At 35.1% G+C, this 27837-nt stretch overlaps 3 protein-coding genes across 5 annotated transcripts; all 3 read right to left on the reverse strand.

Moving 5' to 3' along the window:
• Positions 1–268: 268 nt before the first annotated feature.
• Positions 269–5080, reverse strand: LOC107014580 (pentatricopeptide repeat-containing protein At1g74850, chloroplastic). Its single transcript, XM_015214546.2, has 4 exons — positions 3261–5080; positions 2325–2639; positions 2048–2155; positions 269–1158 (listed from the first exon to the last, which is right to left on the reverse strand). Exons 1-4 carry the CDS (start codon positions 5078–5080, stop codon positions 819–821), a joined length of 2583 nt encoding a protein of 860 aa, XP_015070032.1. The 3' UTR covers positions 269–818.
• Positions 5081–5946: 866 nt separating this feature from the next.
• LOC107014922 (protein FAM135B-like) lies at positions 5947–18982 on the reverse strand. 3 transcript variants are annotated; one of them, XM_015215042.2, is made up of 16 exons: positions 18685–18982; positions 17533–17982; positions 17371–17456; positions 15581–15735; positions 15271–15335; positions 14944–15138; positions 14749–14803; positions 13151–13366; positions 12584–12696; positions 11641–11830; positions 11418–11477; positions 11082–11336; positions 10261–10519; positions 9979–10184; positions 9508–9558; positions 5947–6652 (listed from the first exon to the last, which is right to left on the reverse strand). In XM_015215042.2, the coding sequence occupies exons 2-16, from the start codon at positions 17793–17795 to the stop codon at positions 6362–6364; spliced, it is 2460 nt and encodes an 819-aa protein (XP_015070528.1). In that variant the 5' UTR covers positions 17796–17982; positions 18685–18982; the 3' UTR covers positions 5947–6361. The 3 variants fall into 3 exon arrangements, with proteins under 3 accessions (XP_015070528.1, XP_027771363.1, XP_027771362.1); XM_027915561.1 differs by having other exon boundaries at positions 6362–6652; positions 18733–18982; XM_027915562.1 differs by lacking the exons at positions 17533–17982; positions 18685–18982 and having other exon boundaries at positions 15581–15784.
• LOC107013611 lies at positions 17836–24063 on the reverse strand. Its single transcript, XM_015213482.1, has 3 exons — positions 22917–24063; positions 18306–18418; positions 17836–17982 (listed from the first exon to the last, which is right to left on the reverse strand). The coding sequence occupies exons 1-3, from the start codon at positions 24061–24063 to the stop codon at positions 17836–17838; spliced, it is 1407 nt and encodes a 468-aa protein (XP_015068968.1).
• Between the last annotated feature and the right edge of the window lie 3774 nt (positions 24064–27837).

Here is a 27837-nt window from a genome sequence, read left to right on the forward strand (position 1 = left end):
TCTCATTTCTTTTTGTGTAAATTAATGAACTTGGCTTTTAACCAAGTTGAAGAACAAAGCCAACCTAATCTCAACCTCTTTGTAAATTGGATGAAAAGTTAACCTTTTCAAAAGTCGATAGCCCAAAAGTGAAAAGTCCGCTATTCTATACAATGGGTAGGAAAAGCTACAGTCTAGAACCTAAAGTAGGCAAAGCTAATATCCTAAAGCGTATATGAACAAGATACTATTCAACTTCGAGAAAACAGCCTGTATTTTCACGAAATAGTGATAAAATCTGCATACATTGTATTGTACCTTCTCAAAAGCCCACTTTGTGAGATTTCATTGGGTATGATGTTGTAGTAAAATTGGAAAGAAGTATGCTAATGACTATATTGATATTGTTCCATCGTGTCAATACAGCAAATTTAAAGGACACAAAAACGCCTTATCTACTATTAGCAGCATTAAGTACATCCAACCTATAATTCTCAGAAGAATCATTTTGATTTTAGCAGTGGAGCACTCTCAATATACATGTGCACCTAAGCCACCTGTGTAAGCTGATGCTTTCCATCTCTTACATTCCTGTTCCCCATCCCCCTAGATGAGTGCCAGAATATTGAAAACAACATGAACTTTTAGCACTCACTCTACTGCTTCATAAGGGGATTGCATCTGTTCGACATTTTTCTGCAGTTGAGATCAAAGGAGGTGATGCCAAAGCATGGATAGATCAAAATTAGAGCATGGGACAGGTAACTTTGTGTGTTCTCCCTTAGTTGGTCAAAACCCAATACAAGCTCGTCAAGCGTTAAAATATCTCATTTATCTGTTCAAACACTGCTCGGCATGAGTTCTGGATCTGGTCTGGTGCTTCTCTCGCTGTCAGCATTCACACTTTCTGATCTTTTTGCAGCACTCATGGATGTTTGTGTTCCCAAAAGAGAAATGGGAGAATTACTTAAAGGAATTAGTCTGTCACCTTCTGAAGCTTCTACGGATGGTTCGGCACTAGAAAAAGTACGTTTGAGCTGAGTCTTTTGACAGACTATCCGCCCCTTATTCCATCCAGGAAAACTAAATGATGATGAAATAGTGTCCTTTAGAAAAGAATATGCAGCCTTAGCAACTGGCAAATCCCTAGTTACTGAACTCTTCTCTGTCTGACCTCGTCTGATTCACAAAGGGCAATCATGTAATTTTATTGAAGGGAAGGGGGAAATAAAAAGACAGCCAAATACATTAGAAATACAGTTTATCCATTAACTATTTGCTAAGCTATGTAGACACCACTGCTAGGTGAGAAACAGGTTAGACAAGAAGATTCAGACACTTCAAAATTACAGCTACATGAGATATTAGGAGATTTTTATTTTTACTCCCCCCATTCCAGTGGGAGTGAAAATTGTGAGATTACACTGGGTAAGTAGTTGTAAAATGGATATATTGCACAAATCCTTAACTACAAAATTAGGATTTAAAAAAAATCCTGAACTACTAAACAGGATCAAATTTCCTTCCCTTTTCTGTGGTGAAAATACATAAATGGACAGTGGAAATATTTCCTAGATTACTCTAATTTTCATGGTAATTGACTCCTTAACTTGTTGTAAAATGGATATATTGCACAAATCCTAAACTACAAAATTACTTATTAAAAAAAATCCTGAACTACTAAACAGGATCAAATTTCCTTCCCTCATCTGTGGTGAAACAAAAATTACATAAATGGACAGTGGAAATATTTCCTAGATTATCAATATGACATTTGACGCTTCTAAATGTTGAAAAATATGAAAACAGATGAAACAATAATGGACTTGTTTAGCAATAAGCATGTGCTCGAGCTGCTAGATGGCTATTGCGCTACTTTCCCAAAATTTACAGAAAGAAGCAAATAACTAGTGTGGGACTAAAAGGACCTATCTTAGTCCAGCCCCAAAAAGAAGGTTCCAGCATTTACGTTGCTTGATCAATCTCCGACCCATAGAAAGTAAATAGGCAGATGGCATCACAAAAAAAGAGATGATCACCGAAAAAGCAATGAGGCAAAAACACTTACACGACTACAATAGAAGCCAGTTGGGGAAGCTCCTCGCCTTTATGAAACAACTCTTCCATATCGTTGAGCCAGATAGATATTGCAGTGCATGCACCACCAGGCCACATCCTAAAATAATAGAGAATGATTAGAGAACACCGGATAACTATTGTAATATACACCCATTTAAATATCTCCTGCCAGGAGATAGTTATGCCATTATTTGGTACTATAGGCATGTTAAGGCAGGTTTTGTGTGTGGTTAGTGCCGCTATATAATACTAAGAAGAACGAGTACCTATGAACATCCACAGACCACACAAGTTTGTTTCTTCGAAACAATTCAGGGAATAGCCCCCTTTTTGTTGCTTCATTCAGCACTCTTGCAGCCCTTTCTTTTTGGCCTAACCACCAAAGTGCTTCTATAAGAGTGTTGTAGAACCTCATGCTCAAACCACATCCTTCTGACTTGAGTTTGTCAAAGACATATTCAACCATCTGCCAATTATTTTCATCATCAAAATCTCCGTGAATCATTCGGCCAATAATTTGGTGCATATCAGAAGTCTTGTTTGTCATCACGTCATTCAATAACTCACGGGCCATATCCCACCTAATAGAAGAATTTTAAGACAACATATAAGAGCATCGGAAGAAAAAGGAAAGGAAAAATATCTTCTTTGTTACACCAGTCATGCACAAATTCACAAGAATGCATCCACCAATTTAAGAGCATCCAAACATCAACTACCAAATTAGACTAGAACCTACTCAATACATGGTATAATATATGGTAGAAGCCAACAAATAAAGTTTCTCCAAATATTGAGCAATGCAAGTAAGTACAAAATGCACAAATCCTGAGGCAGTATAAAAAAACAGTTAAAAGAAGAAACACTATGAAATTTATGGAAAAGAAGTTGGACTCAATCAGGTGATAGACTAGTTCTGTCAGTGCACACAACTAGTAAATCAGTTCAACTCCTGTGCATTTGCAAATTGTAGAAATTGAGTATTTCCTCCTAATACCTTAAGAAGTACAGTCATACAAGAAGCTATAGCACATGTTACCATTCTCAAAAAAACAAAGAGGCTATATCCCAGCAAATTGGAAGACAGCATAAAAATGGTTTTAACAATTATCTAAACCATATCTAGGCACCAATATGATTACTAGAATAATATCAAAGTTTTAAAATGTGAAGAATCAGCTGATAGGAAATTAAAGTCCAACCTCTCACTTTTTGCGTAAATTGCCAGCATCATACAGCAGCAAATGATGCTAGGCTGAATGCCCAGTGATTTAATTTCCTGAAACTGCTCCTCACTTTCGTCAACTAGGCCTGCAAAGCAATAAACACTCAAAACTGCCTCAAGCGTCCGCTCATCTGGATCACATCTTGCCTTTTCCATCTCAACATAAGCTTTTATAGCTTCTTCGAACTGACCTCCCTGTCTATAACCTTCAATCATACCATTAAAAGAGTCCCTATTCCGGGGAACTCCCACCTCACCCATTCTAAACCATATTGCTTCAGATTCTTTGTAAAGTCCCCCTTTAGCAAATGTATGGATCAGAGAAGTGAAAGTCTCCACCACTGGCCTGCTTCCTACCTCATTCATCGTATTAAAGGCGACAACTGCTTCCTCATACAGCGCCGCCTGCCCATATGCTTCAATTACAGCAGTATAAACTTTAGAGCTAGGCACCAGGCCTTGTCCATTCATATGTAGCAGAATCCTCTTTGCATCTTCGTGAAGCCCTCCCTTTCCACAGGCATATATCAACCCTTCATAAGTCTCCATATTTGGTTCTACCTTCTCTTCAACCATGTCATGGAACAATGTTACCACCTCCTTAAAGTAACCACCTTCACCAAATACCTGTATGAGAATATTGTATGTATCCGCATCTGGCTCTGTATTACTCGTTTTCATCTCAAGGAAAAGCTCCCTAACCTGATCATATCTCCCATTTTTCCCATATAAATTCAACAGAATACTATAAGTCTCTGCATTAGCCACACATCCAGCTGCCTGCATTTGCCTAAACACATCCATAGCCTCTTTCATAGACCCCAAATGCGCATAAGCCTCCAATAAGACATTATACGAGGTAACCTCGGGCGACGTACCTCCAGCCTCCATTTCCATGAGCAATTCCGAGACCTTTTCCAATTTCCCAAGTTTCCCAAAAGTCTCCACCAAATAACTGTAAGTAGTTACATCAGGCAAAACCCCAGCCTCATTCATTGTCCTAAAAACCATCTCTGCCTCATCTTCCAATTCTCTACTTGAACAAGCACTAAGCAAAGTATTGTACGTAACTAAATCCGGTTGAATACCCTCGTGTCGCATTTCAGCAAACAGACCTAATAAACCCTCCCATTCATATCCACCTCGAGCACAAGAGTTAATAACAGTATTATAAGTCAAAATACTAGGAACTATATTTTCTTGTTTCATTTTTTCAAGGAGTTGAAGAGAAGTTTCGTATTGCCCATTCCGGCCATAAGAATTAATAATAGCAGTGTAAGAGAATACAGTTCGTGCCACATTATGAGTAGACATTTCGTCGAATATCTCAAAGGCTTTATCAAGAAGGCCTTCACGGCCTAAAATTCCAATCATGAGAGTATAAATATGCTCATTAGGCTTACACCATATCTGCCGTTGCATATACTTGAAGAGGCGAAGGGAACGCTGCCAGTCCCCACGGGCAGCAAATTCCTTGAACACTAGTGAAAAGTCAGTGAGAGAAAGCTTGTTTTTGAAAGTATCTAAGCACCGGGCAATACTTCCACGTGGCGGAAGGCTTGAAAGTTTGTTGATTAGGGTTTCAACGTCATAGCTGTACTTTCCTTTCTCAACTGTAACCGTTGGGTTGCCTAAGATAAGATCTTTCGGTTTGGCTCTAACGGCCACCGTTAGCAGAAGCCGTCGGTGCAATCCGGGTAGCTTGTAGTAATTTGGGATTTTGGCCGGAAATAGGAAACGATGAGAGGGAGGAACTGGAGTGAGGACTTGGGAGAAAGTATTGTATGAAAGGGACATTTTTGGTCAATTTAACATGTGTCACCCGTTTATAACTGAACAATATAACCGGCACCGGAATGGATGGCGGCGAAGTGGCGGAGCACGGTGGAGCTCGGAGAAATGGCAGAAAAAGGAGCTAAGGTTTAAGCTGGGGTTATACAAGGAGAAGAAGAAGAAGAAGTTGGAGAAGGACACGTGGATAATGGACGCTATGGATAATAATGAGAAAAAATACGTAAATAAAATAGTATCACTGTAATATTTACTCCCTCTGGTTAAAAAAAACCTAATTTGATTTGAAACAAAATTTAAGAAAAGAAAAAAACTTTTTAATCTTGCAATTGTAAATTAAAATTATATCAAAATGTCCCTTTAATCTTGTGATCTCAAACATATTACGTGAAAAGTTAAAATTAAAAATTTACCAAAAAAAAAGGATCATTTTTTTAACTAAAATGAAAATAAAGTCATTCTTTTTTAGCGGAGGGAGTATTATTTTTCCTTGAAGAGGCTTTTCTTCTCTTTTTAATTAAATTCGCATTTTGGTGGGCTAAATATTTTACCCGGGAAAACAAGAAGAAAAAAAGTTCTAAAATTTAGAATAAATTGAGATCTCTAATAAATTATTCCAATATTTCTTCATACAATTTACATATTTACCTCAAACACTTGTATATCTATTTTCTTATAATTATGTATCAACTGTCTTTCTTTTGAGCCGAGAGTCTATCAATAATCTAAAGAAATTAACTTTGATTATACTGAATATGTTGTTGTGCGTCTGTTTCTTTCATAAAAAAGTGCTTCAAAGCAAATGAATTGCTACTCCACCACAACTCTCTTTTCTCTTTTGCCGTGAATGAAAAAAAATGGAAAATGTAACATAACTTTGACAACATGAGTTCCCCATAAGAATATAATTTGATAATATTAAACACAATTTGTCTAACTCGCTACAAATGGTCTTTTGTTAGACCTGATGATTCTATTACTGCACAACATATTGATGCTAGGAATTCCAAGTACAAAAATATTGTGATCACTAAACGTAGATTAGTCGTTAAACTTTCCTGCATTTGCTACCATTATAACTGTGCTATAGAGTTATATAACACTGAGCAGCTTCACCAAAATCAGCTTGCAGCGAAAATGACTTACCACAGCATTCCATATTCATGGTTATGAGTGTGTCGAGGCCCTGGACATCCTAGAGCCATAGCCATTTTTTGAGGTTTGGGTAAGTAGGCAAGGCTCCAGGAGATGGGAGTTGAGTTGTGATGAAATTGAACAGCCCACAAGTCATGTAAACAACTCAGGAAATGACCACATTACGAACTTGGCAAAAATGTCAGACTCCAAGAACTCTATATGAGCAGCCCTTCCGATTATCGTATTCAAGTTCCTTCCTTGCAATGTTATGTCAAAGTTGACATCGCACCTCATGAATACTCGATGCTCGGATGACTGAGCACGTATCTGGTCCAAGCATTCATTCAGCATCTCCAGAAATACTTTTCCCTTTTTTGAGCTGTCCCCTGAAGATGCTTGACACATCTCGATTCTTGCAGAATGATATGGAACATAACCATCCTGAAAAGACAGAATCAGCCATCATGCAATGAGATTGGAAAGAAAAAAAGGACCAGGATGATAAGAAACACAATAATCTCAAAGAACTGCATGTCCCATTTGAGACAGTTCTTTCTAGCAGTGCAAAGATAACACCAGTTCTATTAACCAAACAGATACACCTTAGAATCACCAAATATGCTTCATTTACAGTGTTTTTCTCAATTAGTTTTTCACGAGTAAAGTACACTTAACGATGGCATGGACGGATGGAAAGGTACAAGTAACATTAAAAAATTCACTTTTCAGGACAAATGAGAAGGTACAAGTCTCAGGGAAAGACTACATATAATGTAATGGTAGCCTAATTGAAACAAGGTGTACAGTTGAAACTAGCAACATCCAAAACATGCTCCAAATAACGTACCACATAAGAAGCTCAGGCAGATGGTAACAAAAATGTGGCAACTACAAGATTGGTGATTAAAATTGCAACTAGAAAAGTGATTAGCAGTAACAAGCTAACGATTATGACATAGAAATGTGCTTCTCTTTCTTTATCAGTTTAAAAGTTTAAGCGAACTGGCAGATATTAACACTAATACCCTGCATTAAGACTGGGCAACGGACCGGAATGGGACTACCGGACTGGAACGAACCAGTACCGGACCGGAACGGGACGAGTTGACCGGTACCGGGATGAACCGGAGCGGAATTACCGGGACGGATACTCGGTTCCGTCCCATCCCACTATATACCGGGATGGAACCGAAACGGACCGGAACGGGATGGGATAAACGGGAAGACACATCTAGTTATTTCAAAAAATGATTTTTGTGAATTACGAAAATATGAATATTTATTTATTTTTCTAAGTTTAAATTAATAGTTTTTAAATTTATAATGTAATTTTTTACTTAAGTTATTTTAAAGATATTTTTTATAAAAAATTTTACTTACTAAGTTTGCAAGTTAAGTCTAATTAAGCTTTCAAGATTTAAATCTTTTGAAGTTCATAAGTTATTACTTATTTATTTATTAATATGTTATAATTTATAAGTAATATTTATAACTTGTAATTTAAATAAATTAAATTTGTAATTTTAAAAAATTAAATAAAAATAAGGATAAAATAATTACACAAATTGAAAAATATCAATTTAATTTATTTAAATTTGTATTATAAATTACAATATCAATTTACAACTACTAGTAGAGTGCATAGTTACGCAACCACTTTCTAGGGAGGGTTCTGTTTCAACTAAGTCTCGAATGTAATACTAATAGAGGGTAGTTGGGTTACTTGGGTAATATTTATTATTTAATATAAAATATAAATTATAATTTATAAATATATAATATAAATTAATTAATAAATATTAATAATCGGAACTGGAATAAACCGGGATAAACCGGTATACCGGTACACGGTACCAAACCTCGGTTCCGTTCCGTGTCCCGGTTCGGGATGTCCCATTCCGTCCCGTAGGCAACCGAACCGGACCGGTACCGGTACATCTCATTCCGTTGCCCAGCCTTACCCTGCATGCAAGAGGTTCCTTCCGATAGAACAAAGGGTTCTCAATACCAATGAGGGTTGTGAACTAAAATATTCAACGAACTATCTTATACAGCACATAAAGAGGTTTCATGATATCACATTTTATGGTAAATACAGCGCATAAGATGACCTCACCAATAATACAAGAAATAGAACATAATGCCAAGCATTCATACAGCAGTGAGTTCACACAAAAATTATCTTTAGGAAAGTTAAAAACTATTCTAGGAATGAGAGGCAGAAGCCATATCGACATATTGGGTGTTTCTGTATTTATAAAAGATTTCATTTTCATGTCTTGGTCCACCTAGAACGATATGAAGAAATGAAATAAAAGATAAAGCAGTTCTGGAAGCTATTCAAGTACATACAAATCCAGGTCCTTAATAGTTTTATGCCATTCCAGGTCTCTTTTGTGTTCCAAACAATAGATCTTGTGAAGTGTGTTAAAAGATGCAGGTTTCCCTATATTATAGAAAGAATGAATGCACTTCATGATATTTCAGAAATTTATTCTCTGCACAAGATCTTCCATAAGAGCGCCATATGGTTCAAGTAATTAATTTTCAGTGATAAGGAATAGTACACAGAAGCTAAGCTTGTTAAACTTTAAGTCTACAATGCCATATGAATGTAAGGGTCATGGATCTTTAAGCTTTCTATTTTAGTAACCATTAGCTAAGATTTTTCACAGAAAATTCTGTTTCACCCAGAAATTCCCAGTGCAATCCGAACACTATGTATGTTCCTTAAAACACTCGACAAGTGACTTTTACCGATCACAGTCGAAAAGAAACTCAACTTCTCTTCCTCTTCATCCAAAAAAAAAAATCTTTCTTTTAAGCCTGAAAACTATTGTTCCATATAACATGACTAAAAAATTTCTTAGCACAACTCCTTTCCTTCTGCAGATGCCTAATACATTTACATTTTTCAAAATAACCAAGAATTTTTCGAGCCTTATGGTGCACGTTTCGGAACTCGGTAGATAACCTAATCACATCATGCATTGCAGTCTTACCAGTGATACCACTAAGCCAAATGGACTGAATATAATGCAAATTCTATACATTATAATTCTTAGATTGAAGAACATCAATTCTCATACAGAGATCAATTCTCAAACCAAATTGTATCATGATAATACACTCAATTTCAGTTCTATTATATTCTGAACGACGTGTATAAAATACTGAAGAGAAAAAAGATCCAATGAGTTTGTATTCTATGATCAGAAGGAACCATCGCATGAAAGTTAAAAAAAAAAGAAAGGAAAAAAAAACAAAGGAGGCCAGCAAAAGAATACGAATAATACCTGAGGTGAAGATAACAAAATAATATTCTTGAAATTTTCCAAGGACCTTTGCTGGAAAAGACGCAATTATGAGTGTTAGTACTCTTGCTAATAATCACAGCTCCAGTCACATTTTTTTCCAGATTGATAAGAGCCTAGTACTGAATATTTAAAATATCTTTTCGAGCTACCATATTTAAGAGAACTGATAACAAAAATAATTTTGGGATGGAGGCATCGTTTTTTCTTTTTGATAGGGGCATAGTTGATTGATTGAATAAGAAGGATAACCACAAGCACGTCATGATAAAGGAAACTAAATATTCTACCTGTAATTCATGACTAAGAATGATCAATCTTCTTCCCACCCTTAACTAGCCATGAATTCCAACCAAAAAAAATAAATTGAAAAGGAATGAATTGGTGAAGCAGTCATTTTGGCCGCAGCACCAATCCCTCAACCAAAATTACTACTACTATACCATGTAGTACCTTGCAAAGTTTGTACAAGAATGTATTCCGGAGATCAGGATCATCTGTAAATGTAAGCTGATGTATGCATGGTGTGCCCTTGAGCTTCTTCAAGAGCCACAACCCAGAATTGAACAAAGAATTTGAACTGTACAGGTAACCTAGATGTGGACCAGATACAGAAACATACGTGTGAAGGAACCTGAGATATGGTTCCATGATGCTCTCTGCAAAGGAAGCACAAAGTCAAAGAAATGTTGAAAAGTTATTCGAAAAAAGCAGATGAGATAACAGAGTACAAACCTGTTAAAGCTGTTCTTAATATGATGTTCCCAATGGAATGTCCAACAAAACTTAGCTTAATAGTCTTCAAATTTCCAGATCTTGAGGCTTTGTCCATCTTCTTTTTTATGAAAGAAGTTACTTCTTGTGCCAGTCTTAAGCCCATTTCTCTAAAGTCTCCCGCTGTTTTTTCTTCATTAACTTCTGACATAAGAAACTCCATCTTGGGATCTATTAAAAGCCACTGGTTTCGAACAAGGCGCAAGTCTAAATGATGTCCCTGCAATAAATGATCTCATCTTAGAGTTAGAAAGGATTATAAGCAAACTAATCAGTAAAAACAGCTCATCACACCACAGTAGCAGTACAAACAATAATAAAGTGCACATTGTGATCCTAGCAAATCCTGGAAGTTCCTCATCCGTGTATCATGATAAGGACTGCATAGTAAAGAATCTCGTATCAGACTACCCTGTATATCTGGCACGGTTTATTCAGCATGTCAACCCTTCCTCTTGCATTGCCATTCATGAGGACAGAGTCTAGTTACAAGAAGATTTCAAGAACAACAAGTGTCATGCTCAAATTACAGGCATTTGGTTCGAGCATTAACATGCAGAAGATAACTTAGCAGGGTATGTTGTTGTACTTTGATCAAATTGTAACATAGAGTTGAACGGAAAAAACAATATTGAATAGACAAGTATGTCAGGCTTTAAGATGAGGAACTAGAGGTGCTTTCTGATAGAGAACAAGAAAGACAATTACAAGGACGTATGCAAAAAACAAATAACAGGAATATTAATCTATTTGATGCTGAGGAATGAGGATGATCAACTTGCCTGGAATCCATGGACAAAAACCACAATCTTCAAAACACGGCCATTTTGACATGGGATTGCGCCATGAATCTTTTTTGTGCCTTTAGAGTGTGTCTCAACTAGCAAGCTATTTGCATCTTTTGGCTCCCGGTGGATGAAGTATGAATTTCCACTTGTTGACCGCAAAGGTGCATTAACAACACGCTCTACAATTACAATTGGGATGCGTGATGGATCTCCAAATATATGCATGTCTTGGATAGATCGACTGTTGATCTGCAATGCACCAATGTTAATTCATAAATCCATCACAGTAAAGATAAATACACCGAGAATAATATGTTAGATTGTACTAACCCTCATTTGTGCAATACTTTTTCTATGAAGATCAGCTCTCATAGCTGCAGTCTGTGCAGGCTGCACAGAGCAGAATGACAATTCAAGTCAAATACTACACTAAAATATATAGAATGTTTCTCATCTTTAACAACTCAAACTTTGTCAAACTACAGAGATAAAGTTCAAAAAGGAAAAATAAATGACAAATATTATAGAAAATCAGAAGTGTAGGTATGCTTACATCCTCCGATATCTTCCGCAGGACAGGTGCTCTCCCACGGGAACCATGGTAAGAAGAGCTATCAATGTCACTACTTATGTATTGGTGAGGCATTTCAACTTTAGAATGAACCATCCATATTGACCATTCAGCTCTTCGATCAATAGCCCATTGCTCACGCAGAAAATCCATAATTGATGTCTTATGAGTCCTAAAGGAAAATCAAGAATCAGTTTAAGATCCCAAGAAACAGCAGTACAGCATTAACCATAGATGACGAACCCTAGATAAAAATTATATTTACGCGTGATCCTGTGCATGGTTAGACTAATGAGGCTAAGTTGCTCGGACTCGGGTGCGGGTGTCCGATACAGGTGGGGATCTAGAGGTCGGATCCTTCATGATTTAATTTTTATGATACAGGGATATGGATCCATGTACGGATACGGGTGCGGGGATTCGCCTAAAATAATTAAAATATCTAAAAATAGAGTTATAAAACTTATATGAGATATTATGTGGAAAACTTGAGGAGAATCATGGGAAGAAATTAAAGGAAAAGAGTGACACAGAAATTTCAATAAAAAAGGTATTCACTTTTCTTCGGTTTCACCTTAGCTTTTGTATTGATTATAGAATCATTAAAATTGTCCAGATTTTCCCCATTGATTTTGGTCTAATTACCTAAATCCCGTTATCCAAATCTGACACGGATCCCACACCCACACCCATGTCGTGTCAACATGGGTGTGGCACCAAAAGTGAAGGTTCCGAGCAACTTAGAATTGAGGTGCATAATGCATTGACTGGTACCTAAGGCATAAAATGAGGTAGTCGCCTTTCTTTTTTGGGTGTACTAAATACAAATTATTAACCCAAATGATATACTAATCAGCAAAGTCTGAGGGGCAAAAAAGCATAAGCTCACTGACTAAAAGTAGTGTAAATGTAAAGGTAAACTAACCTGTGAAACCTCATAAACATACTCCATAAGTAAAAGACTTGGTCTCCAAGGGAATGATACAACTGGAGTAACTCATCCTTAGATTGAGACTGGAGAACTCCATCTTCTAGTTTCTGATTAAGAATATAAAGAGTAAGAACTAATAAGGTAAAGAAGGTGGCCCTTCGTCAGTCCCAACTCACAAGTTAATATCTAACTTATTACATTGGAACATCCAAAAGAGATAGCACCTTTGTGAAAAGGAAAGTTATAAATACTAACATACAGCTAAATTCGAAGCAATGCACAGTCAAAGTGGGGTATTAAATCTTACTTTTAGAAAGCAAATATGGATATTAAAATTTTAAGACGCACCAAGATCAATAATAATGTAATGAAAATCAGAAAAAGTTTCTGCAGTAAAAGAGGAAATACAAACATACAACTGAATTCACAGCACACAGTCAAAGTGGAACATTAAATCTATTTTTTTGGAAAACAAACTTGGATATTAGATTTTAAGAGGCACTAAGATTAACATTAATGTAATGAAAATCAGAAAAAGTTTCCGCAGTATGGGGATAAGACCTTGGTGCCATTCAGTATCTTGCTTGGCACTTCTCTTGCAGCCTCATCATTCATCAAGTCTGTGTCCGCACTTGCAGGAAATTGGGACGCTTGTTTATCGTCGAACTTCGAAGTAAAATCAGTAAGATCGATAGACTGATTTATAGCCTTGCTAATTTTTTCTAGCTCCTCAAGAAGTATGTCCCGTGCACTTGAAAGGGCTTTAATAAGCATTTCCTGATACAAGATATGATATAAAAATGCTGGAGAACCGCATAATAAGAATGACAAGGTAAATGATTCTTAGATGTCACACATGCTCGAGAAAAGAGATTCCCTCCATTTATGTGGCAAGGTTTGCATTGGAACAGAGTTTATCAAAGAAAGTAAGACTTTTGAAACCTATGGTTATAAACATGCTATAACTTTTGTTTTACTCGAAAGAAAGTAAGACTTTTGAAACCTATGTTATAAACATGCTTTAACTTTTGTTTTACTTGATAAAAAGGAACATGTCATAAACTTGTGACCTTAACATTCCATAACAATTGCGTAAAAGATGGGAAATTCAAGTTCGATTGTTTCCATAATATATAGAAAGTTGTCATTCTTTTTAGAAAGGATTAAAATGGAAATGTTGTCACATAAACTGGAACAGAGAGAGTGCATGATTCTGATTCCTCTTTGTATTAGGAAAACAAGCATATCAAACCACTTTATCTTCTAAAACAAATCGTTCTTTTTCATAATCAAAGAAATCCTAGATATCCCTGCGGGCCGGTGGCCACGGTTCAAAACTCAATGGGTAATGGGTCCACTAAAAGAATCTTAGTGCTGTTGTTGAATTCTTTAGAGATGCACCGCTGAGATATGAAGTCATTTAACTTTCAGTCCTTCAAATTTGATATGATACTAGACTTGATTCATATGTGAAAATCCCAGACTGATTTCTTTTCCTACAAACTCTTACTGCTTCACCACATTTCTATGCTTCTTCTTTTTTTTACAGTGGTGGCAGGGTCAGCTTATGTGCACCACGACGTCGGGTATCTTCTACCTCCCTACCTCCTATCAGCATAGGTACCACAGGTACCAAATAACTCTTTCCACCAAGGTTCAAATAGATGAAAGCAAATCACCTAGTATTATTTTTTTGCATCGTCAAGATTTGAACATGAGACCTCATTGTTCTAATCTTTCTTCATGGACCACCAGGATACACCCTAGGATGCCCTTTATTTCTATTTTATCTTGAAATGATGCCCATTGCAAGATGTGTCATCACTAGTGTTGTGTTTACTTACTGAAATTCATTGAAAAGCAAGAAGCATAAACAGCAGAATATTCAAGGAACCCATGAATATTTTCTGTTTGGGTACCATGATTTCTTAATACACTTTAAATGGAAAGCAGAATAATTGAAGAGTAAGCAAGCGACGGGCATACACTTGAAGAAAAAAAAATCATGATCCTTGAATCTTAAAATGATCCAAGATCACAAAATCAATGAAGCAAATTACAAGATGATCCTCCTTACATTTCACCAACACAGTGGTATATCTGCCTTACTTAAAAAGTTAAACCGAATAAATTGTGAAAGACAGGTGAAGAGCACATACTTGTTTTCCCAGATTGTAATCTTCATTATCACTATCTTTATCCACACGAGGGTCACTGAAAAGGTCCATTGTAAATGTAGATATAGCATCTTATAATAATAAAATTAAGCAGCAGCCACATGAAACAGATACAACTCTGGTATGATCTCAATATATACTCAATTTAACAGTAAAGGATTGGAATCTTTGACAAACCTTGGTACCTTCTTTGAGGAAGTGTGAACACCACTTTTCAAAAGGCTGATGTGCACACTCACATCAACCAGTACTGCATGAAAAACATCAAAATGTACAGGACAATAAGAGTGCAACCCTAGAAGAGCTTTGGATGGAAGACGAAATTCATGGACTGCAGCAGGAGAAGCATCCGAGGAATCCTGTAGACTAGTCCTGCATTATACAGTTATTTATCAGGAATGCTAAGTATATTTGCATTTTTATATTTATTAGAAATAAAAAAATTGTTTGTGAATTATTTCTTGATGCAACTACAGAAAAGCACAGTTCAACAAATCAACTAACCCATTCTCCAATATAGGTGCATAGAAAAGCTCAAATTTCAGAATGACACCAGATGTCGATGGGCCCTGATAATTTTAACATATTAGTAGGTGAGATTAAGATAAGGAAAGATATAACGGTTCCAGATAACCTATATATCTGAAATGTTTGAACAATGTGGACACATACTTCAATTGAACCAATCGGCCTTGTTGCCTCATTGTTATAACAAGAACAAAGCCCAGATTGATACACCTTTGATGGGTAAATGTGGGGGAGAAGGTGGGAGGGGAAGAAATTTAAGATGGGGGCTAAGTTCAAGAGAGATCACCTCATGTTTGTTCAGAGATAAGTTGAAGGAGACCATCATGGAGAGAAGAATATCCTGCCTCGCATATTTGATTCGGAAAGGCTGTGTGGAGAAACTATGATCTGTATCATCAATTCTCCATACACCATATACATCTTCGGAACCCAAATCAGGAGCTGCAACCCAAACAAAGGTATTACTCACCAGACAACAGTTCTCCCATGACTGCAAAAGCTATTTCATATTATCAATGGTATGTTTTCAATGTGTGTGTTCATGAATATGCAAACATGTATTTCCATCGATTTTCTCTCTTCAATCTAAGAACCAATAATTAACTATAATTGACAATAAAAGGCCCTACCCATTCAAAACAAAGGTCGTTACCCATCAAAAAGAAAAGAGAAAGAACGAAAAAGGATAAAATAACCTGGTTTATTCTAACTCATTTTCCTCCCTTCTCAAATTAAGATCTCTCTTCAGAGAGATCATCTGATCATTTACCTTCTTCTTAAGAGAGTTGAAGACAAGATTACGACCATTAAGTGTTTACTTTACATATGTCTAGTGAAAACAGCAAGAAGAAACCGATATATAAGTGCAAAAAATGTTGGTCAAGTTTTTCAAAACAGCAAACAATCATGAGTTTATACATGAAATGCCAACAATGGTCACATTTAGTCCACTAACCAAATCAAATCTAAGAAATCTGTACTTATCCAGACAGCTCACAATAGGAACTCATTTAGCAGCACAGTATTGACTTAAGCTTGTGCATACTCTAGGGTGCTTAAATGCAGAACTATTTTGAAAATAATAATGACCATCAACTTTCAGAAAGAATGTCAATGTCAAGAGATCGAGAAACATATATAAGAGTCCAAGTATGAGAACAAGATCTAGGAGTGTAATCGAACAGGTTCACTAATTATTGTCTCTAGAACCTTGAAAAGGACTATAGAGGTTAGACCAACAATTAAATGAACTTTCTTGACGGTAGAGAAAGTTAATTATTCATGCCTTTGCTACCTCAGGTACAGAGGCTTAAAAAGGATGTATCAATTTTTGGGAAGTTAAAAAGGATAGATAAATCATAACCATGACAGCCATCAATTATATTAATTACTGAAACGGAACAGAGAGTTCTGATTTCTCCAAAAGGAGAATGGGCTTGCGTGTATTATCTGGTGGATTGACATATTCATTTTTTGAGATTCATATTCAATTATGATAGACTAGTGCACTATACAACCTATGACCTCTATCTTCCTTTTAATTAGTTTTCGCAGTATTTTTTTGTTTGATTAGGTAAGTGGTATTAATAACAGTGTCGAGAAGATGCAAGAATTACAAGGTATAGCATTTGAGCTTACAAAAAAATCTCTGGAAAACTATACAAACTATCTAAGCCAGAACTAGTGAGTCGGGAAAATCCTGAAGTTGTTCTGCTGTACATCTCTTGTTCCTCTATGATTATATCCTCTGAAACAATGTGCAATGACCAAAACTACTTGCTACGATTGTAAAATTTGTTCTCAGCAATGAAGCAATAAAATAAAAATCAAATGCACATAACATCAGAAAGATATCATAGCGCATAAAACTACCACATTAGTTTCTCATCTTGCATAGCTTATTCATAGTAATGGGACTTTAAGCATTTCAGAATATTGATTCCTCCACTTTTTCCTCAAAGATGATATTTTTCTCACTTCTACATCCCACTATACTTGACTGCAATATTCGAAAGTACCCTTCTTTTAGAAGCCAGCTGTATGCTCTGGCCGTTTCGTCATATTCTAGAAATTTACCTTCATATTGGATGACTCTGGATGGAGTTCCTAATACCCCATCATCACCATTTTCCCATCTCATTGTAATCTTAATCTGGTACCATCTACATATTTGGCAAAAATTGTAAGTAATTACCAAAGGAGTAAGATAAAGAACTCTGAAACATGATGCACACATACCCTTGCTGGAACAAATCAAGATTGTGAAACCGGTGAATGTAGATGGAAATCTCATGCACAGCCTCCAACATTGGTTGTTTAGGCTTTCTATGCTCAGACTTTGACTCGTAATAGGACTTGAGTAGTTGCAACTGTTGCTGCTTTGACAGTGGCGAAAGAGGCACAGGCCGCACATCAGCACTGTGCAGCCTCTTAGGGGTTACTGGTGTTCCTTTATTTAGACCAGCTATCATCCATCGAAGGCGCCGTAATATAACAGACATCTATTGAAATATCTAAAAATTTGCATCCCTCTGACTCCCTTCACCCAAGTATTAGCCCACTATATTTCCAATCAGAAACAAGATTATAACGAATAAAGATCTCAAAAAAGCGACTCGTAAACTCGCTTGTGGAGAAGTTAATTTTGCTCCAGTACTGTCTAGCAACGAAGATCTTCAGAGCAGATCCCTGTGTATAGAAACATTATTTGTCAAAACTTAAAAACTCCTTCATCAAACCTAAAACCCTACTAGGTGAAAGTTTTGATAAGCAACCCACAGGCTTTTCAACAAGGAAAATTAGCAGCAAGTTCATACTATCCGACATCAGAGAATATAGAGTTTGCCATCTTAAAAACTTCATAGTATTATAGGTCAGAGATCACAAAAGGTAAAGCAAAGACATTTATTATGAGGCACATAGAAATGTTAGAAAGCTATCCACATCTACAACCCCAAGATAATAAAAGCAAATTGAAGCATACAACCACCATACATCAAATGTTTACTGACAGGCACAGCTGTTATGCTGAAGAAAATAAACCTCACTAATGCAGAAAACAAAATTTCTGAAAACCCCACTAAAACCCCTTGAAACTCATCTTTTTCTGATGCAAAGTCTCTATCTTTTTACAAGAAACAAGAATGAGATTAGAAAGTAAGACAACAAGTTAACTAAAATCACTTTGATCAATCACCTAGAAAAAAAAAACAGGATTTCAACAACATAAGCCGAACCAAAATACCCCTCCATTCAACTCAAGAAGAAAAACCACAACCTTACAGGTTTTATTAAAAAAATCGAAAATACCGCAAAAAATCAATTCGATGCAGAAGTTCGAATTAACTTAAACAATGCGAATACAAAAAACAATAAACAAGAAAAACCCACCTAAAAGCACTGATCCAATTAATGTTTTGATAAACAAAGAATAAACACCTAAATGTAGTTTCTTATTTCTTGTTTTCCTCTTTTTCTTTTCAGCAACCAAACGTGGAAAAATAAGTCAACGATGCTTGAGCTGTAGAAAAGCTTAAAGCTTGTAAAATAATCAGTGACGGTAGAGCGCGACGGAACGCAGCGGCGGAGGTGGTTGTTTACGGCGGCGATGGGTGTACGGAGCCAGAAAGCGTGGAAAAAAGGAACAACAGATGTGAACGAGAAACGTGTTTGGGAGACAAGAACTTCGTTTTTTCCTAAATACTGAACCTGAAAAACAGCTAATTTCCAATGACACCTGTAGATTTTGTCAAATGACAATTTTACCCTTATTAGACGAGCTTAATTAGAGGTTATTTTGTTCCCGAATAAGTAATTTCCCATATTTTTTCAATAATGCGTTTTAAGCTAAAGTTAAATATCTTAGCGGCGGAAAATCTGAACCCTCGAAATAGGAGCATTAAAGATTCACCATTAAACCACTTCATTAAAAACAGTAATTTTGTTTTTTGTCTTTTTTTTGTCTAAAGAATAATTTCATTAATTCCTATAATGAATATGTACCTCGTTCATATAAATTGTGTGTTCGTAACATGTATAAATAAAATAAATTGATGGTAATTGGTATGGATTAATGTGTCTCAATATTTATATTGATATTTATTTTTATTTATATGTATATATTTTAAGTGTTTAAAATGAATTAAAAACGTAATCTTAATACACAAGGAAAAAAAATTACGATTATCAAATTATATAAAATGAATAAGGCTACTTCAATTTTTATTAATTTTATTGTTTATAAATATGATGATTTTTAAAATGTGGTTAGTCAAGATTCAGAATTGCATAAAACTTGTTTCTTTAAATAGCTTAAAAGCTTGTGTAAATTAATGTTAACTAAAATGAGCATCAATAAAGTTTTGTATGTGCACTTTTTATATATTCCCTTTCATTGCACTTGTCTATCAAGTTTTAAGTTTTAGAGTTGAATGATTCTATTGAAAAGAAAAGAAGTGGAATCATTCTATTAAAAAAAAAAACAATCGCTAAGTTTATATATATTACAATTTTTTTGATAATTTTAATTGAAAATTGTTCTGATTATTTATATATATAAAATATAGTAACAATGATTTTTTTATTTCAAATCAAACTTGAACATATAATAGAATTATTTAGCTTTTCAGACTTTGCTAGTGTCCTTTTAACAAAACATTTTCGAAGTATTTCAAATCTGTAGTTTTTTGGACAAGTTCTTTTCAAAAAATGTTATTTTTTTAAAGTGAGATATTTTAATAAAATTTTGAGAAAAAAAAAATCTGCATAATAGCAAAAGCTATTTTCACAAGCTAAAAAAAAGTAATTTCGGGAATATTTTAAAAAACACTTTAGAGAACATATATTTAGAAACACTTTTTGAAAATTTAGACAAATATTAATCAATGTTAAAAAAAAGTACAATTCATTAGTTAAACATAAAATAAAACTCACAAAGTACTTGTTTAAGAAAGCAATAATGACATACTCAATGAAGTTATAAAAAAATTTAGTGGCATTTTTTAAAGAAAATACTTCTCACGATATATTAATTTTAAAAGTTTGATAAAATACACTTTGAATCAGTATGATTGAATTTTTTCCATATAATTTCTAATAAAAAGATGGTCATGATAGGTGGGTCAGGGAAAGAAAATGTTATTGTAAGAACTATAAGGAGTTGTTTGGCGCAAAAATAAATAACGTATGAATTAGTAGTGTACTTCTCACTTTATATTGTGTTTTGATTAAATTTATAAAAAATTATTAATTATATTCTTAAATTATTATAAAAAAAATTATTTTATGTAATCGGATTAAGGTAGATAACTTTTGATTAATTTTTTTATAGTCTTCTAACTAGCTAGGAGAATAACAATCTTGTTGTCATGTTTGTATTTTTTCACTTGAATTATTTTAGAGTAAATAGTAATCATCTTAATCAATTAATTAATCACTCACAAAACGTCAATCTTCAAATTAAAAAAGATAGACCATCTATTTTTAAAATAAAAAAGATGGTAAACAATTATAAAATCGAATAAACCATTTATATTTACACATAAAAATTGCAAGTTATAATTTTAATGTGTATGCAATTTTATAAATTGCTTAAAATACAAATACTTGGAAACCACATATACATCAACAAACAATACATTTAATTAAAATTAAAAAAATCACGCGGTAACATGTTCGTCTTTTCAATTAGTAAATGTTAAACAATTCAAATTTCAATATTGTATTGATTAGTATTGCATTGAGTTAACAACAAACAACTCTCTAAATAATAATATTTGTAAGCTAATTTAGTTAAAGAAATCGAAAATACAAAATCAAGAAAATAAACAAAACAATTTGAGGGATATCATTATCTCTGTGTAGATTAATTCCATGGTAATAAATCTTAAGAAAAATTGTATATAATAGCAAACTATTAATTCAAATTAAATGATATAAACATAGTTTGATTTAATTGTACGATATAGCAAACTATTGTTATTTTTGCATCTCTCCCTGGTGGAATATCGTTCGCCACTCTCATTTTGGTGGCAGTCTCGCTTGTCTCTCTCGCTTTTATACAAATACAAATATATAAATTTGTCTGTTTTTGTATAAAGCGAGAGAAAAATGTGTGTATATATATTTTTTTCGTTCTCCTCTCCCATATCTCGCTCGCCTCTCTCACTTTATACAAACACAGTGTATACATTTGTGTTTGTATAAAGCGAGAGAAAATTGTACATACAAATACAAATACATATATTTTCGTCTTATATACTTATGATTATATAAATACAATTTTCTCCAACCCAATTTTTTCTGTCTTTCTCTTTTTCTCGATAGAACAAAAACTATACAATTAATTTTTTGTATATGTATACTGAAACAGACTATACAACTGCTTTCTTTTGTATATGTATAACAAAGTATATAATTGTTTTCTTTCTATATATATAGCGAATATACATATTTATGTTTGTTATATAGTGCCATTATGCAAACTATAACTATAACATACAAATATGATTTTTGTATTTGTTATATGTGAAAGTTGCTTTTAAGTTTAATTTCTATTTACTAATGCCACCGGATGGAAGATATTAGTAATACATCCTACAATACCATATAAGTTGTATAATTGTCTATAATAATTACTTGTCCACCTTTTCTTTTTTAGTTGTCTTTCGATAAATCAAGAAAGGACAACTTTTTTTTACCTATTATACTCTCAATTAATTATTTGAAAAAGGTAAAACTTTTTGAAGATATTAAGTTTTTAATTCATCTAATTTATAATTATTAGAATAAAATGTTAAATTCACTATGTCAATCATTAATAGGCATGTCAATTCAAAAATTAACAAGTAATTAAGTATAGAAAAATTATACCGTACATAAACCATTTCACTAAATACTCTTGCAACCAAAGGCGGAGCTACATGAAGCGAAGGAGGTTCATTTGAACCCTTTCGTCAAAAAAGTTATATTGTATATATATATGATTGATTTACCGATATACATGTATATATTCATTAATGACCCCCCTCAATATAAGCTAAAGACTTGACTGCGATTAAGTGTTCATGATTTAGCCAACTCTTCTCGGCTTCGCTAGTTCGAATTCGAATAGCCTTTTTCTAATCAAATTTTAACTTATTGTATTTACTTATTTCTTAAACCCCTCAATAAAAAATCCTCCCTTCGCCACTGTCTACGACCCCTCAATGGATATGCGTGTGTTCGTGGTCGATTGTGTGGAAACCATATCGTCTCTGGCACTAATATGAGTTAGTGTCAATTTTATTTAGTATTTAAACTTGAAGAGATTATCACCATTGATGATCTTCAACTTGAGCTTGAGAGCTTGAACTTGAGAGCAGATNTGGGACCCACACTTGTGGATCTCGAGGGATGCCTAACACCTTCCCCTCGAGATAATTTGAACCCTTACCCTAATCTCTGGCCCGTTGACCTTAGTTAGACTTAGTTAGGTTAGATAGGTGCCCTAACGCGCCTTAATTCGTTAGGTGGCGACTCCAAAACTCAAAAATCCCAAAAGAGTTGTTAGGTCGTGCACAAAACCCGTTTTCTGCGAAAATGGGGCGCGACAATCATGCTGTTTGAATTATCAGAATTAGAACCTCCATTTCCAGTTTGTATACTTCCCAAGATGTTGAGTAATTGTTCATACTGATCTTTGGACAGGTTCATTGGCATCTGATTTCCCATTTGAGTCTCTTCCTCAGATTGTTGTGTATTCATATCAGAAGTACACATGTTTGCTGTAGAACTTGTTCCTTTTCCTTTTTGAAACTTTGGATTGGATGGATATCCATGAAGTTTATAACATCTATCTCTCGTGTGTCCTGACTTCTTGCAATAATCACACACTAAGGTAGACCTATTGATACTTGAATTCCCTCTAGACATATTGTTACCAGAACTGGATCCAGCCCCTTTAGATGAACTGTAATTTGTTCTGAATCCTTTGTAACCTGCATTATTGTTGTATTGTCCATAAGCATTGAGAGAAGTAGAATCCAAGGTTGTATGATTATGTGGCTTTACTTCTCTTTGCTTTTCCTCTTGGCATAGAATAGCAAAAGTTTGAGCCATGCTAGGAAGAGTGTTCATCATGAGAATACTACCTCTAACAGTAGTGTACATTTCATTTAACCCCATTAAATAATGTGTCAATCTTCTGTCTTGCTCAGCCTTTTGCAATTTTGTTTTTCCTCCACAAGAACACACACATGTGCATTGAGAATTAATGTCAACTGTGCTCATCTCCTCCCACAGCTTTTTCATTATTGTGTAGTACTTGGTGATATCTAAAGTACCTTGAACAAGCTCATTTATCTCCTTCTGTAACTGATACAATTTACATCCATTTGTTTGATCATATCTTTCCTCTAATTCTGCCCATAACTCCTTGGCATTATTCACATATTGCAGGCTGTCACGCAACTCTGGAGATAAGGAATTCAAGATCCAAGATGTGACCATATCATCACATCTTTCCCACTGCATGAAGTTAGGATCAGTAGATATTGGTTTCGTAATTGCTCCATTAATGAAACCTGTTTTGCTTTTAACTGATAATGCTCTGAGGACTGCTCTTCGCCAAGATCTGTAACCAGTACCATCGAAAACTCCAGGTAACAATGATGATCCTGCATTCTCTGAAGGATGCAGATAAAAAGCACTTGAAAAATCCAAACGAGATGTGGTTGAACTAGAAGCAACATTTGAACTAGAAGCAACATCTCCAGCTTGAGTGCCAGTCATTGTGGATGAATATCTGTGAGAAATCTAACACGAAAACAATCTAGAATTTGCTAATTTCTAGCTATGAATGTGTTTCCTCGATCAGAAAGAAGGAAAAAGAAAAAACCAAAAAGAATTCACAACACAACCTCACAATCAATTAATCGAATCAGTTGATAACAACAACAAAAATGGCTCACAATTCGACTTCGAAACAGGGACAATTAGACCCCCTGGCTCTGATACCATGAAGAGATTATCACCATTGATGATCTTCAACTTGAGCTTGAGAGCTTGAACTTGAGAGCAGATTGAGAGGGAGAAAAAATGTATATTGTATTGATTGTGAATCAGTTCCAAATGAATACAATGTGATCCTATATATAGACCTTTGATTAACAAACCAACTAACTTCTAACTAACTAACAACTTGAAATTTGTAACTAACTATCAACTAACTACTTGACTTGTTGCTAACATAACTAATCAGAACAGAAAACTTGTGCAAATACATGTTATATTCTCATCACCCCCCCTCAAGTTGGAGGTGATGCAAACACAGACAACTTGTGCAACAAAGAATTGTGTTTAACTCCAGTTAAAGCTTTGGTGAGGATGTCTGGCAGCTGTGAATTTGTGGATATGTGATGAAGTGTGATTAACCCTTGGTGAAGCTTAGTCCTTACAAAATGGCAATCAATCTCAATATGTTTTGTTCTTTCATGAAAAACTGGATTCTTGGCAATGTGAACTGCTGCTTGGCTATCACAATGAACATGTATTGGCAGAGAACACTGCACATCCAACTCACTCAGCAACCTCTCAAACCATACTAGCTCTCCCACAACCTGTCTTATTGCCCTGTATTCAGCTTCAGCAGATGACAATGATACTGTTGTCTGCTTCTTGGATTTCCAGCTGATAGGAGTATCTCCCATAAGAACTAGGTAGCCACTAACAGATCTCCTTGATTCGGGGCAAGCAGCCCAATCAGAATCACAGTATGCACTCACTGTAAGATCAGCCTTGTTTGAAATAAAAATGCCCATAGTTGGATCTTGTTTCAAGTACCTTAGCACATGGTAGGCTGCTTTCAAATGTGGTTCCCTGGGTGATTGCATGAACTGACTCAAGTGTTGTACACTATAGGATATGTCCATTCTAGTGTTAGTTAGGAAGTTGAGTTTGCCAATCAACTTCCTATATTGAGAAGGATCAGTTAACAACTCACCATCAGTGGCTTTCAATTTTTCAGTTGAATCAAGTGGTGATGAAGTAGTTTTGCAACTCAACATATCAAAATCTTTCAGAAGATCAGAAGTGAACTTCCTCTGAGAAACAATAACACCATCATGTCTGTACAATATTTCCAGGCCTAAGAAGTAGTGTAATTTTCCCAAGTCCTTTATTTTGAATTGGTCATGCAGGAAGCTCTTCAAAGAGTTGATTTCATCAACATTATTTCCAGTCATGATTATATCATCCACGTATATAGCAACAAATACCAAGGAACTCCCCTTCTTTTTGTAAAACAAAGAATAGTCACTGTCTGAATGCTGGTAACCCCTTGAACACAGACTGTCTGCTAGCTTCTCATACCATTGCCTACTTGCCTGTTTTAGCCCATACAAAGATTTCTTTAATCTGCACACCATGTTATCACATCTTGTTGTAAGACCTTGTGGAGGTACCATGTAAACTTCCTCATGTAAATCACCATGCAGAAATGCATTATTCACATCTAGTTGATACAAGTTCCAACCTTTCTTAACAGCCAATGAGATCAGTGTTCTAACAGTAGTCATCTTCACCACAGGTGAAAATGTCTCATTGTAATCTACTCCAGCTTGTTGTGTATAACCTTTTACTATCAGCCTTGCCTTGAACCTTTCTATACTTCCATCAGCCTTATGCTTTATTTTATATACCCATTTACAACCAATAGCCTTTTTTCCATCAGGTAACATGACCATTTCCCAAGTATCATTAGCATGTAAAGCTTCAAATTCATTTGTCATGGCTTGCTGCCAGGCAGGGTGCAGTATTGCCTCTTCAAAGGTATTAGGTTCACATTCATGTGAAACAGCTGTGACTAGCTGCTGGCTATCAGAACAAAGACTATTAAAGCATACATGGTTATTGTGAGAGACAAAAGTATTGAGGGAATGTAATTTAGGTAGGGTATATGTGTAATCCTTCAGATAACTAGGAGTATTTATTGTTCTGGAAGTTCTTCTAGGTTCTTGTGGTTCTTGTGTTGTAGAATCAGCAGAGTTTGTTTCATGTATGTTAGTAGTATTGGTTACTTGATTTTCAGTGACTTCATGTGGTGTAAGATTGTCATTGTCCAGCATTTCATCAGTAGCAAATATGTTTGTTTTTCCAGGCATACAAGGCATGTTAACAGAATGAGTAAGCAATTTTAAAACAGAACTGAAACTAGAGTCATCATCAGGAACATGAACAAAAGGAAACATTCTTTCATGAAAAACAACATCTCTGGATATATGAACTTTCTTTGTAGCTAGATTTAAGACTTTGTATCCTTTTGTATTGAATGGATAACCAACAAAAACATGAGGAATGGTTCTTGGTTCAAATTTATCCTTGTGAGTTTTCAAAACAGTTGGAAAACAAAGGCAACCAAAACTCTTTAGATGTGAATAGGTAGGCTGTTTAAGGTATAATATCTCATATGGAGATTTGTTTTGAAGAAGTTTGGTTGGCAATCTATTTATTATATATGTGGCAGTCAAGACACACTCTCCCCAGTATCTCAAGGGCAACTTTGATTGAAACAATAGTGATCTTGCTGTTTCAAGTAAGTACTTATGTTTCCTTTCTACCACCCCATTTTGTTGAGGTGTATATGGACAGGTCTTTTGGTGTATAATGCCTTTGGTCTGAAAGAAATGTACAGCTTCAGATGAGGTAAACTCTAAACCATTGTCTGATCTTATGGCCTTCAACTTGGTTTGAAACTGGTTTTCTATGAGAGACACAAAAGCTTTGATGGTTTGAAGGGCATTACTTTTGCACCTTAGTAATTGTGTCCAAGTAGACCTACTGTAGTCATCAACCATAGTAAGAAAATAATGGTAACCATCATGAGTAGGAATGTGATATGGTCCCCATAAGTCAACATGTAGTAATTCAAAAGTTTTGGTAGTTATGGATGTACTTTCTGGAAATGGCATCCTAGTTTGCCTAGCCATAGGGCATATATTGCATGTAAAAGGTTGTTTGGGAGAAAAATTTACAGGTATGGATGTTATATTCCTCATCTTTACAAAGGGTACATGCCCTAATCTAGCATGCCATAGAAGTTCATCATCATTGTATGTGTGACTAGAGACATCAGCAAATGAAAGACATTTATCATTATAATGAGAAGAAGACATAGTCTTACAATCTGCTTTATTTGTAGTAGAAATTTGAGATTGTCTTACAGAAGATACATTGTGAAACTTTGAGACAAGATGACAATTAGAATGAGATGACTTTTCTTCAGCAGACTTGCAGCAATTGTGACATTTTTGACACAAGAAATATAGGCCATTCTTGGCCTTACCAAGCTCCAGAGGGCTCTTCAGAGAAGGGCCCTGCAATAAGCAAGAAAATTTATCAAAACTGATGACTCCATTAAGTTGTAGTGCTAAACAATGAACAGAAATGAGATTAAACTTAAAGCTAGGTACAAACAGCACTTTGCTTAGAGTTAACACTGGATTTAAAAAAGCATCACCAACTTGAGTCACTTTAACCTTGTAACCATTAGGAAGAGCCAGCAGTCAG

Source organism: Solanum pennellii, chromosome 3 (assembly GCF_001406875.1).
Source record: "Solanum pennellii chromosome 3, SPENNV200".
In the NCBI taxonomy this organism is placed as follows: Eukaryota; Viridiplantae; Streptophyta; class Magnoliopsida; order Solanales; family Solanaceae; genus Solanum; species Solanum pennellii.

What these genes read in the sequence shown, in the direction of transcription:
- LOC107013611 (XM_015213482.1), bottom strand. Translation starts at nt 24,063, where the DNA reads ATGACTGGCACTCAAGCTGGAGATGTTGCTTCTAGTTCAAATGTTGCT. An exon ending in TATACAAACTGGAAATGGAG is followed by an intron (nt 18,419 to 22,916) that starts GTTCTAATTCTG and finishes TCTTGTAAAAAG; the next exon opens with ATAGAGACTTTGCATCAGAA. An exon ending in TCAGCATAACAGCTGTGCCT is followed by an intron (nt 17,983 to 18,305) that starts GTCAGTAAACAT and finishes TTCTATACACAG; the next exon opens with GGATCTGCTCTGAAGATCTT.
- LOC107014922 (XM_015215042.2), bottom strand. Translation starts at nt 17,795, where the DNA reads ATGTCTGTTATATTACGGCGCCTTCGATGGATGATAGCTGGTCTAAAT. An exon ending in GCACCTATATTGGAGAATGG is followed by an intron (nt 15,139 to 15,270) that starts GTTAGTTGATTT and finishes TGTATAATGCAG; the next exon opens with GACTAGTCTACAGGATTCCT. An exon ending in TGCGGAAGATATCGGAGGAT is followed by an intron (nt 11,478 to 11,640) that starts GTAAGCATACCT and finishes TGCTCTGTGCAG; the next exon opens with CCTGCACAGACTGCAGCTAT.
- LOC107014580 (XM_015214546.2), bottom strand. Translation starts at nt 5,080, where the DNA reads ATGTCCCTTTCATACAATACTTTCTCCCAAGTCCTCACTCCAGTTCCT. An exon ending in ATTTACGCAAAAAGTGAGAG is followed by an intron (nt 2,640 to 3,260) that starts GTTGGACTTTAA and finishes TTCTTCTATTAG; the next exon opens with GTGGGATATGGCCCGTGAGT. An exon ending in CTGGCTTCTATTGTAGTCGT is followed by an intron (nt 1,159 to 2,047) that starts GTAAGTGTTTTT and finishes TTTGTGAATCAG; the next exon opens with ACGAGGTCAGACAGAGAAGA.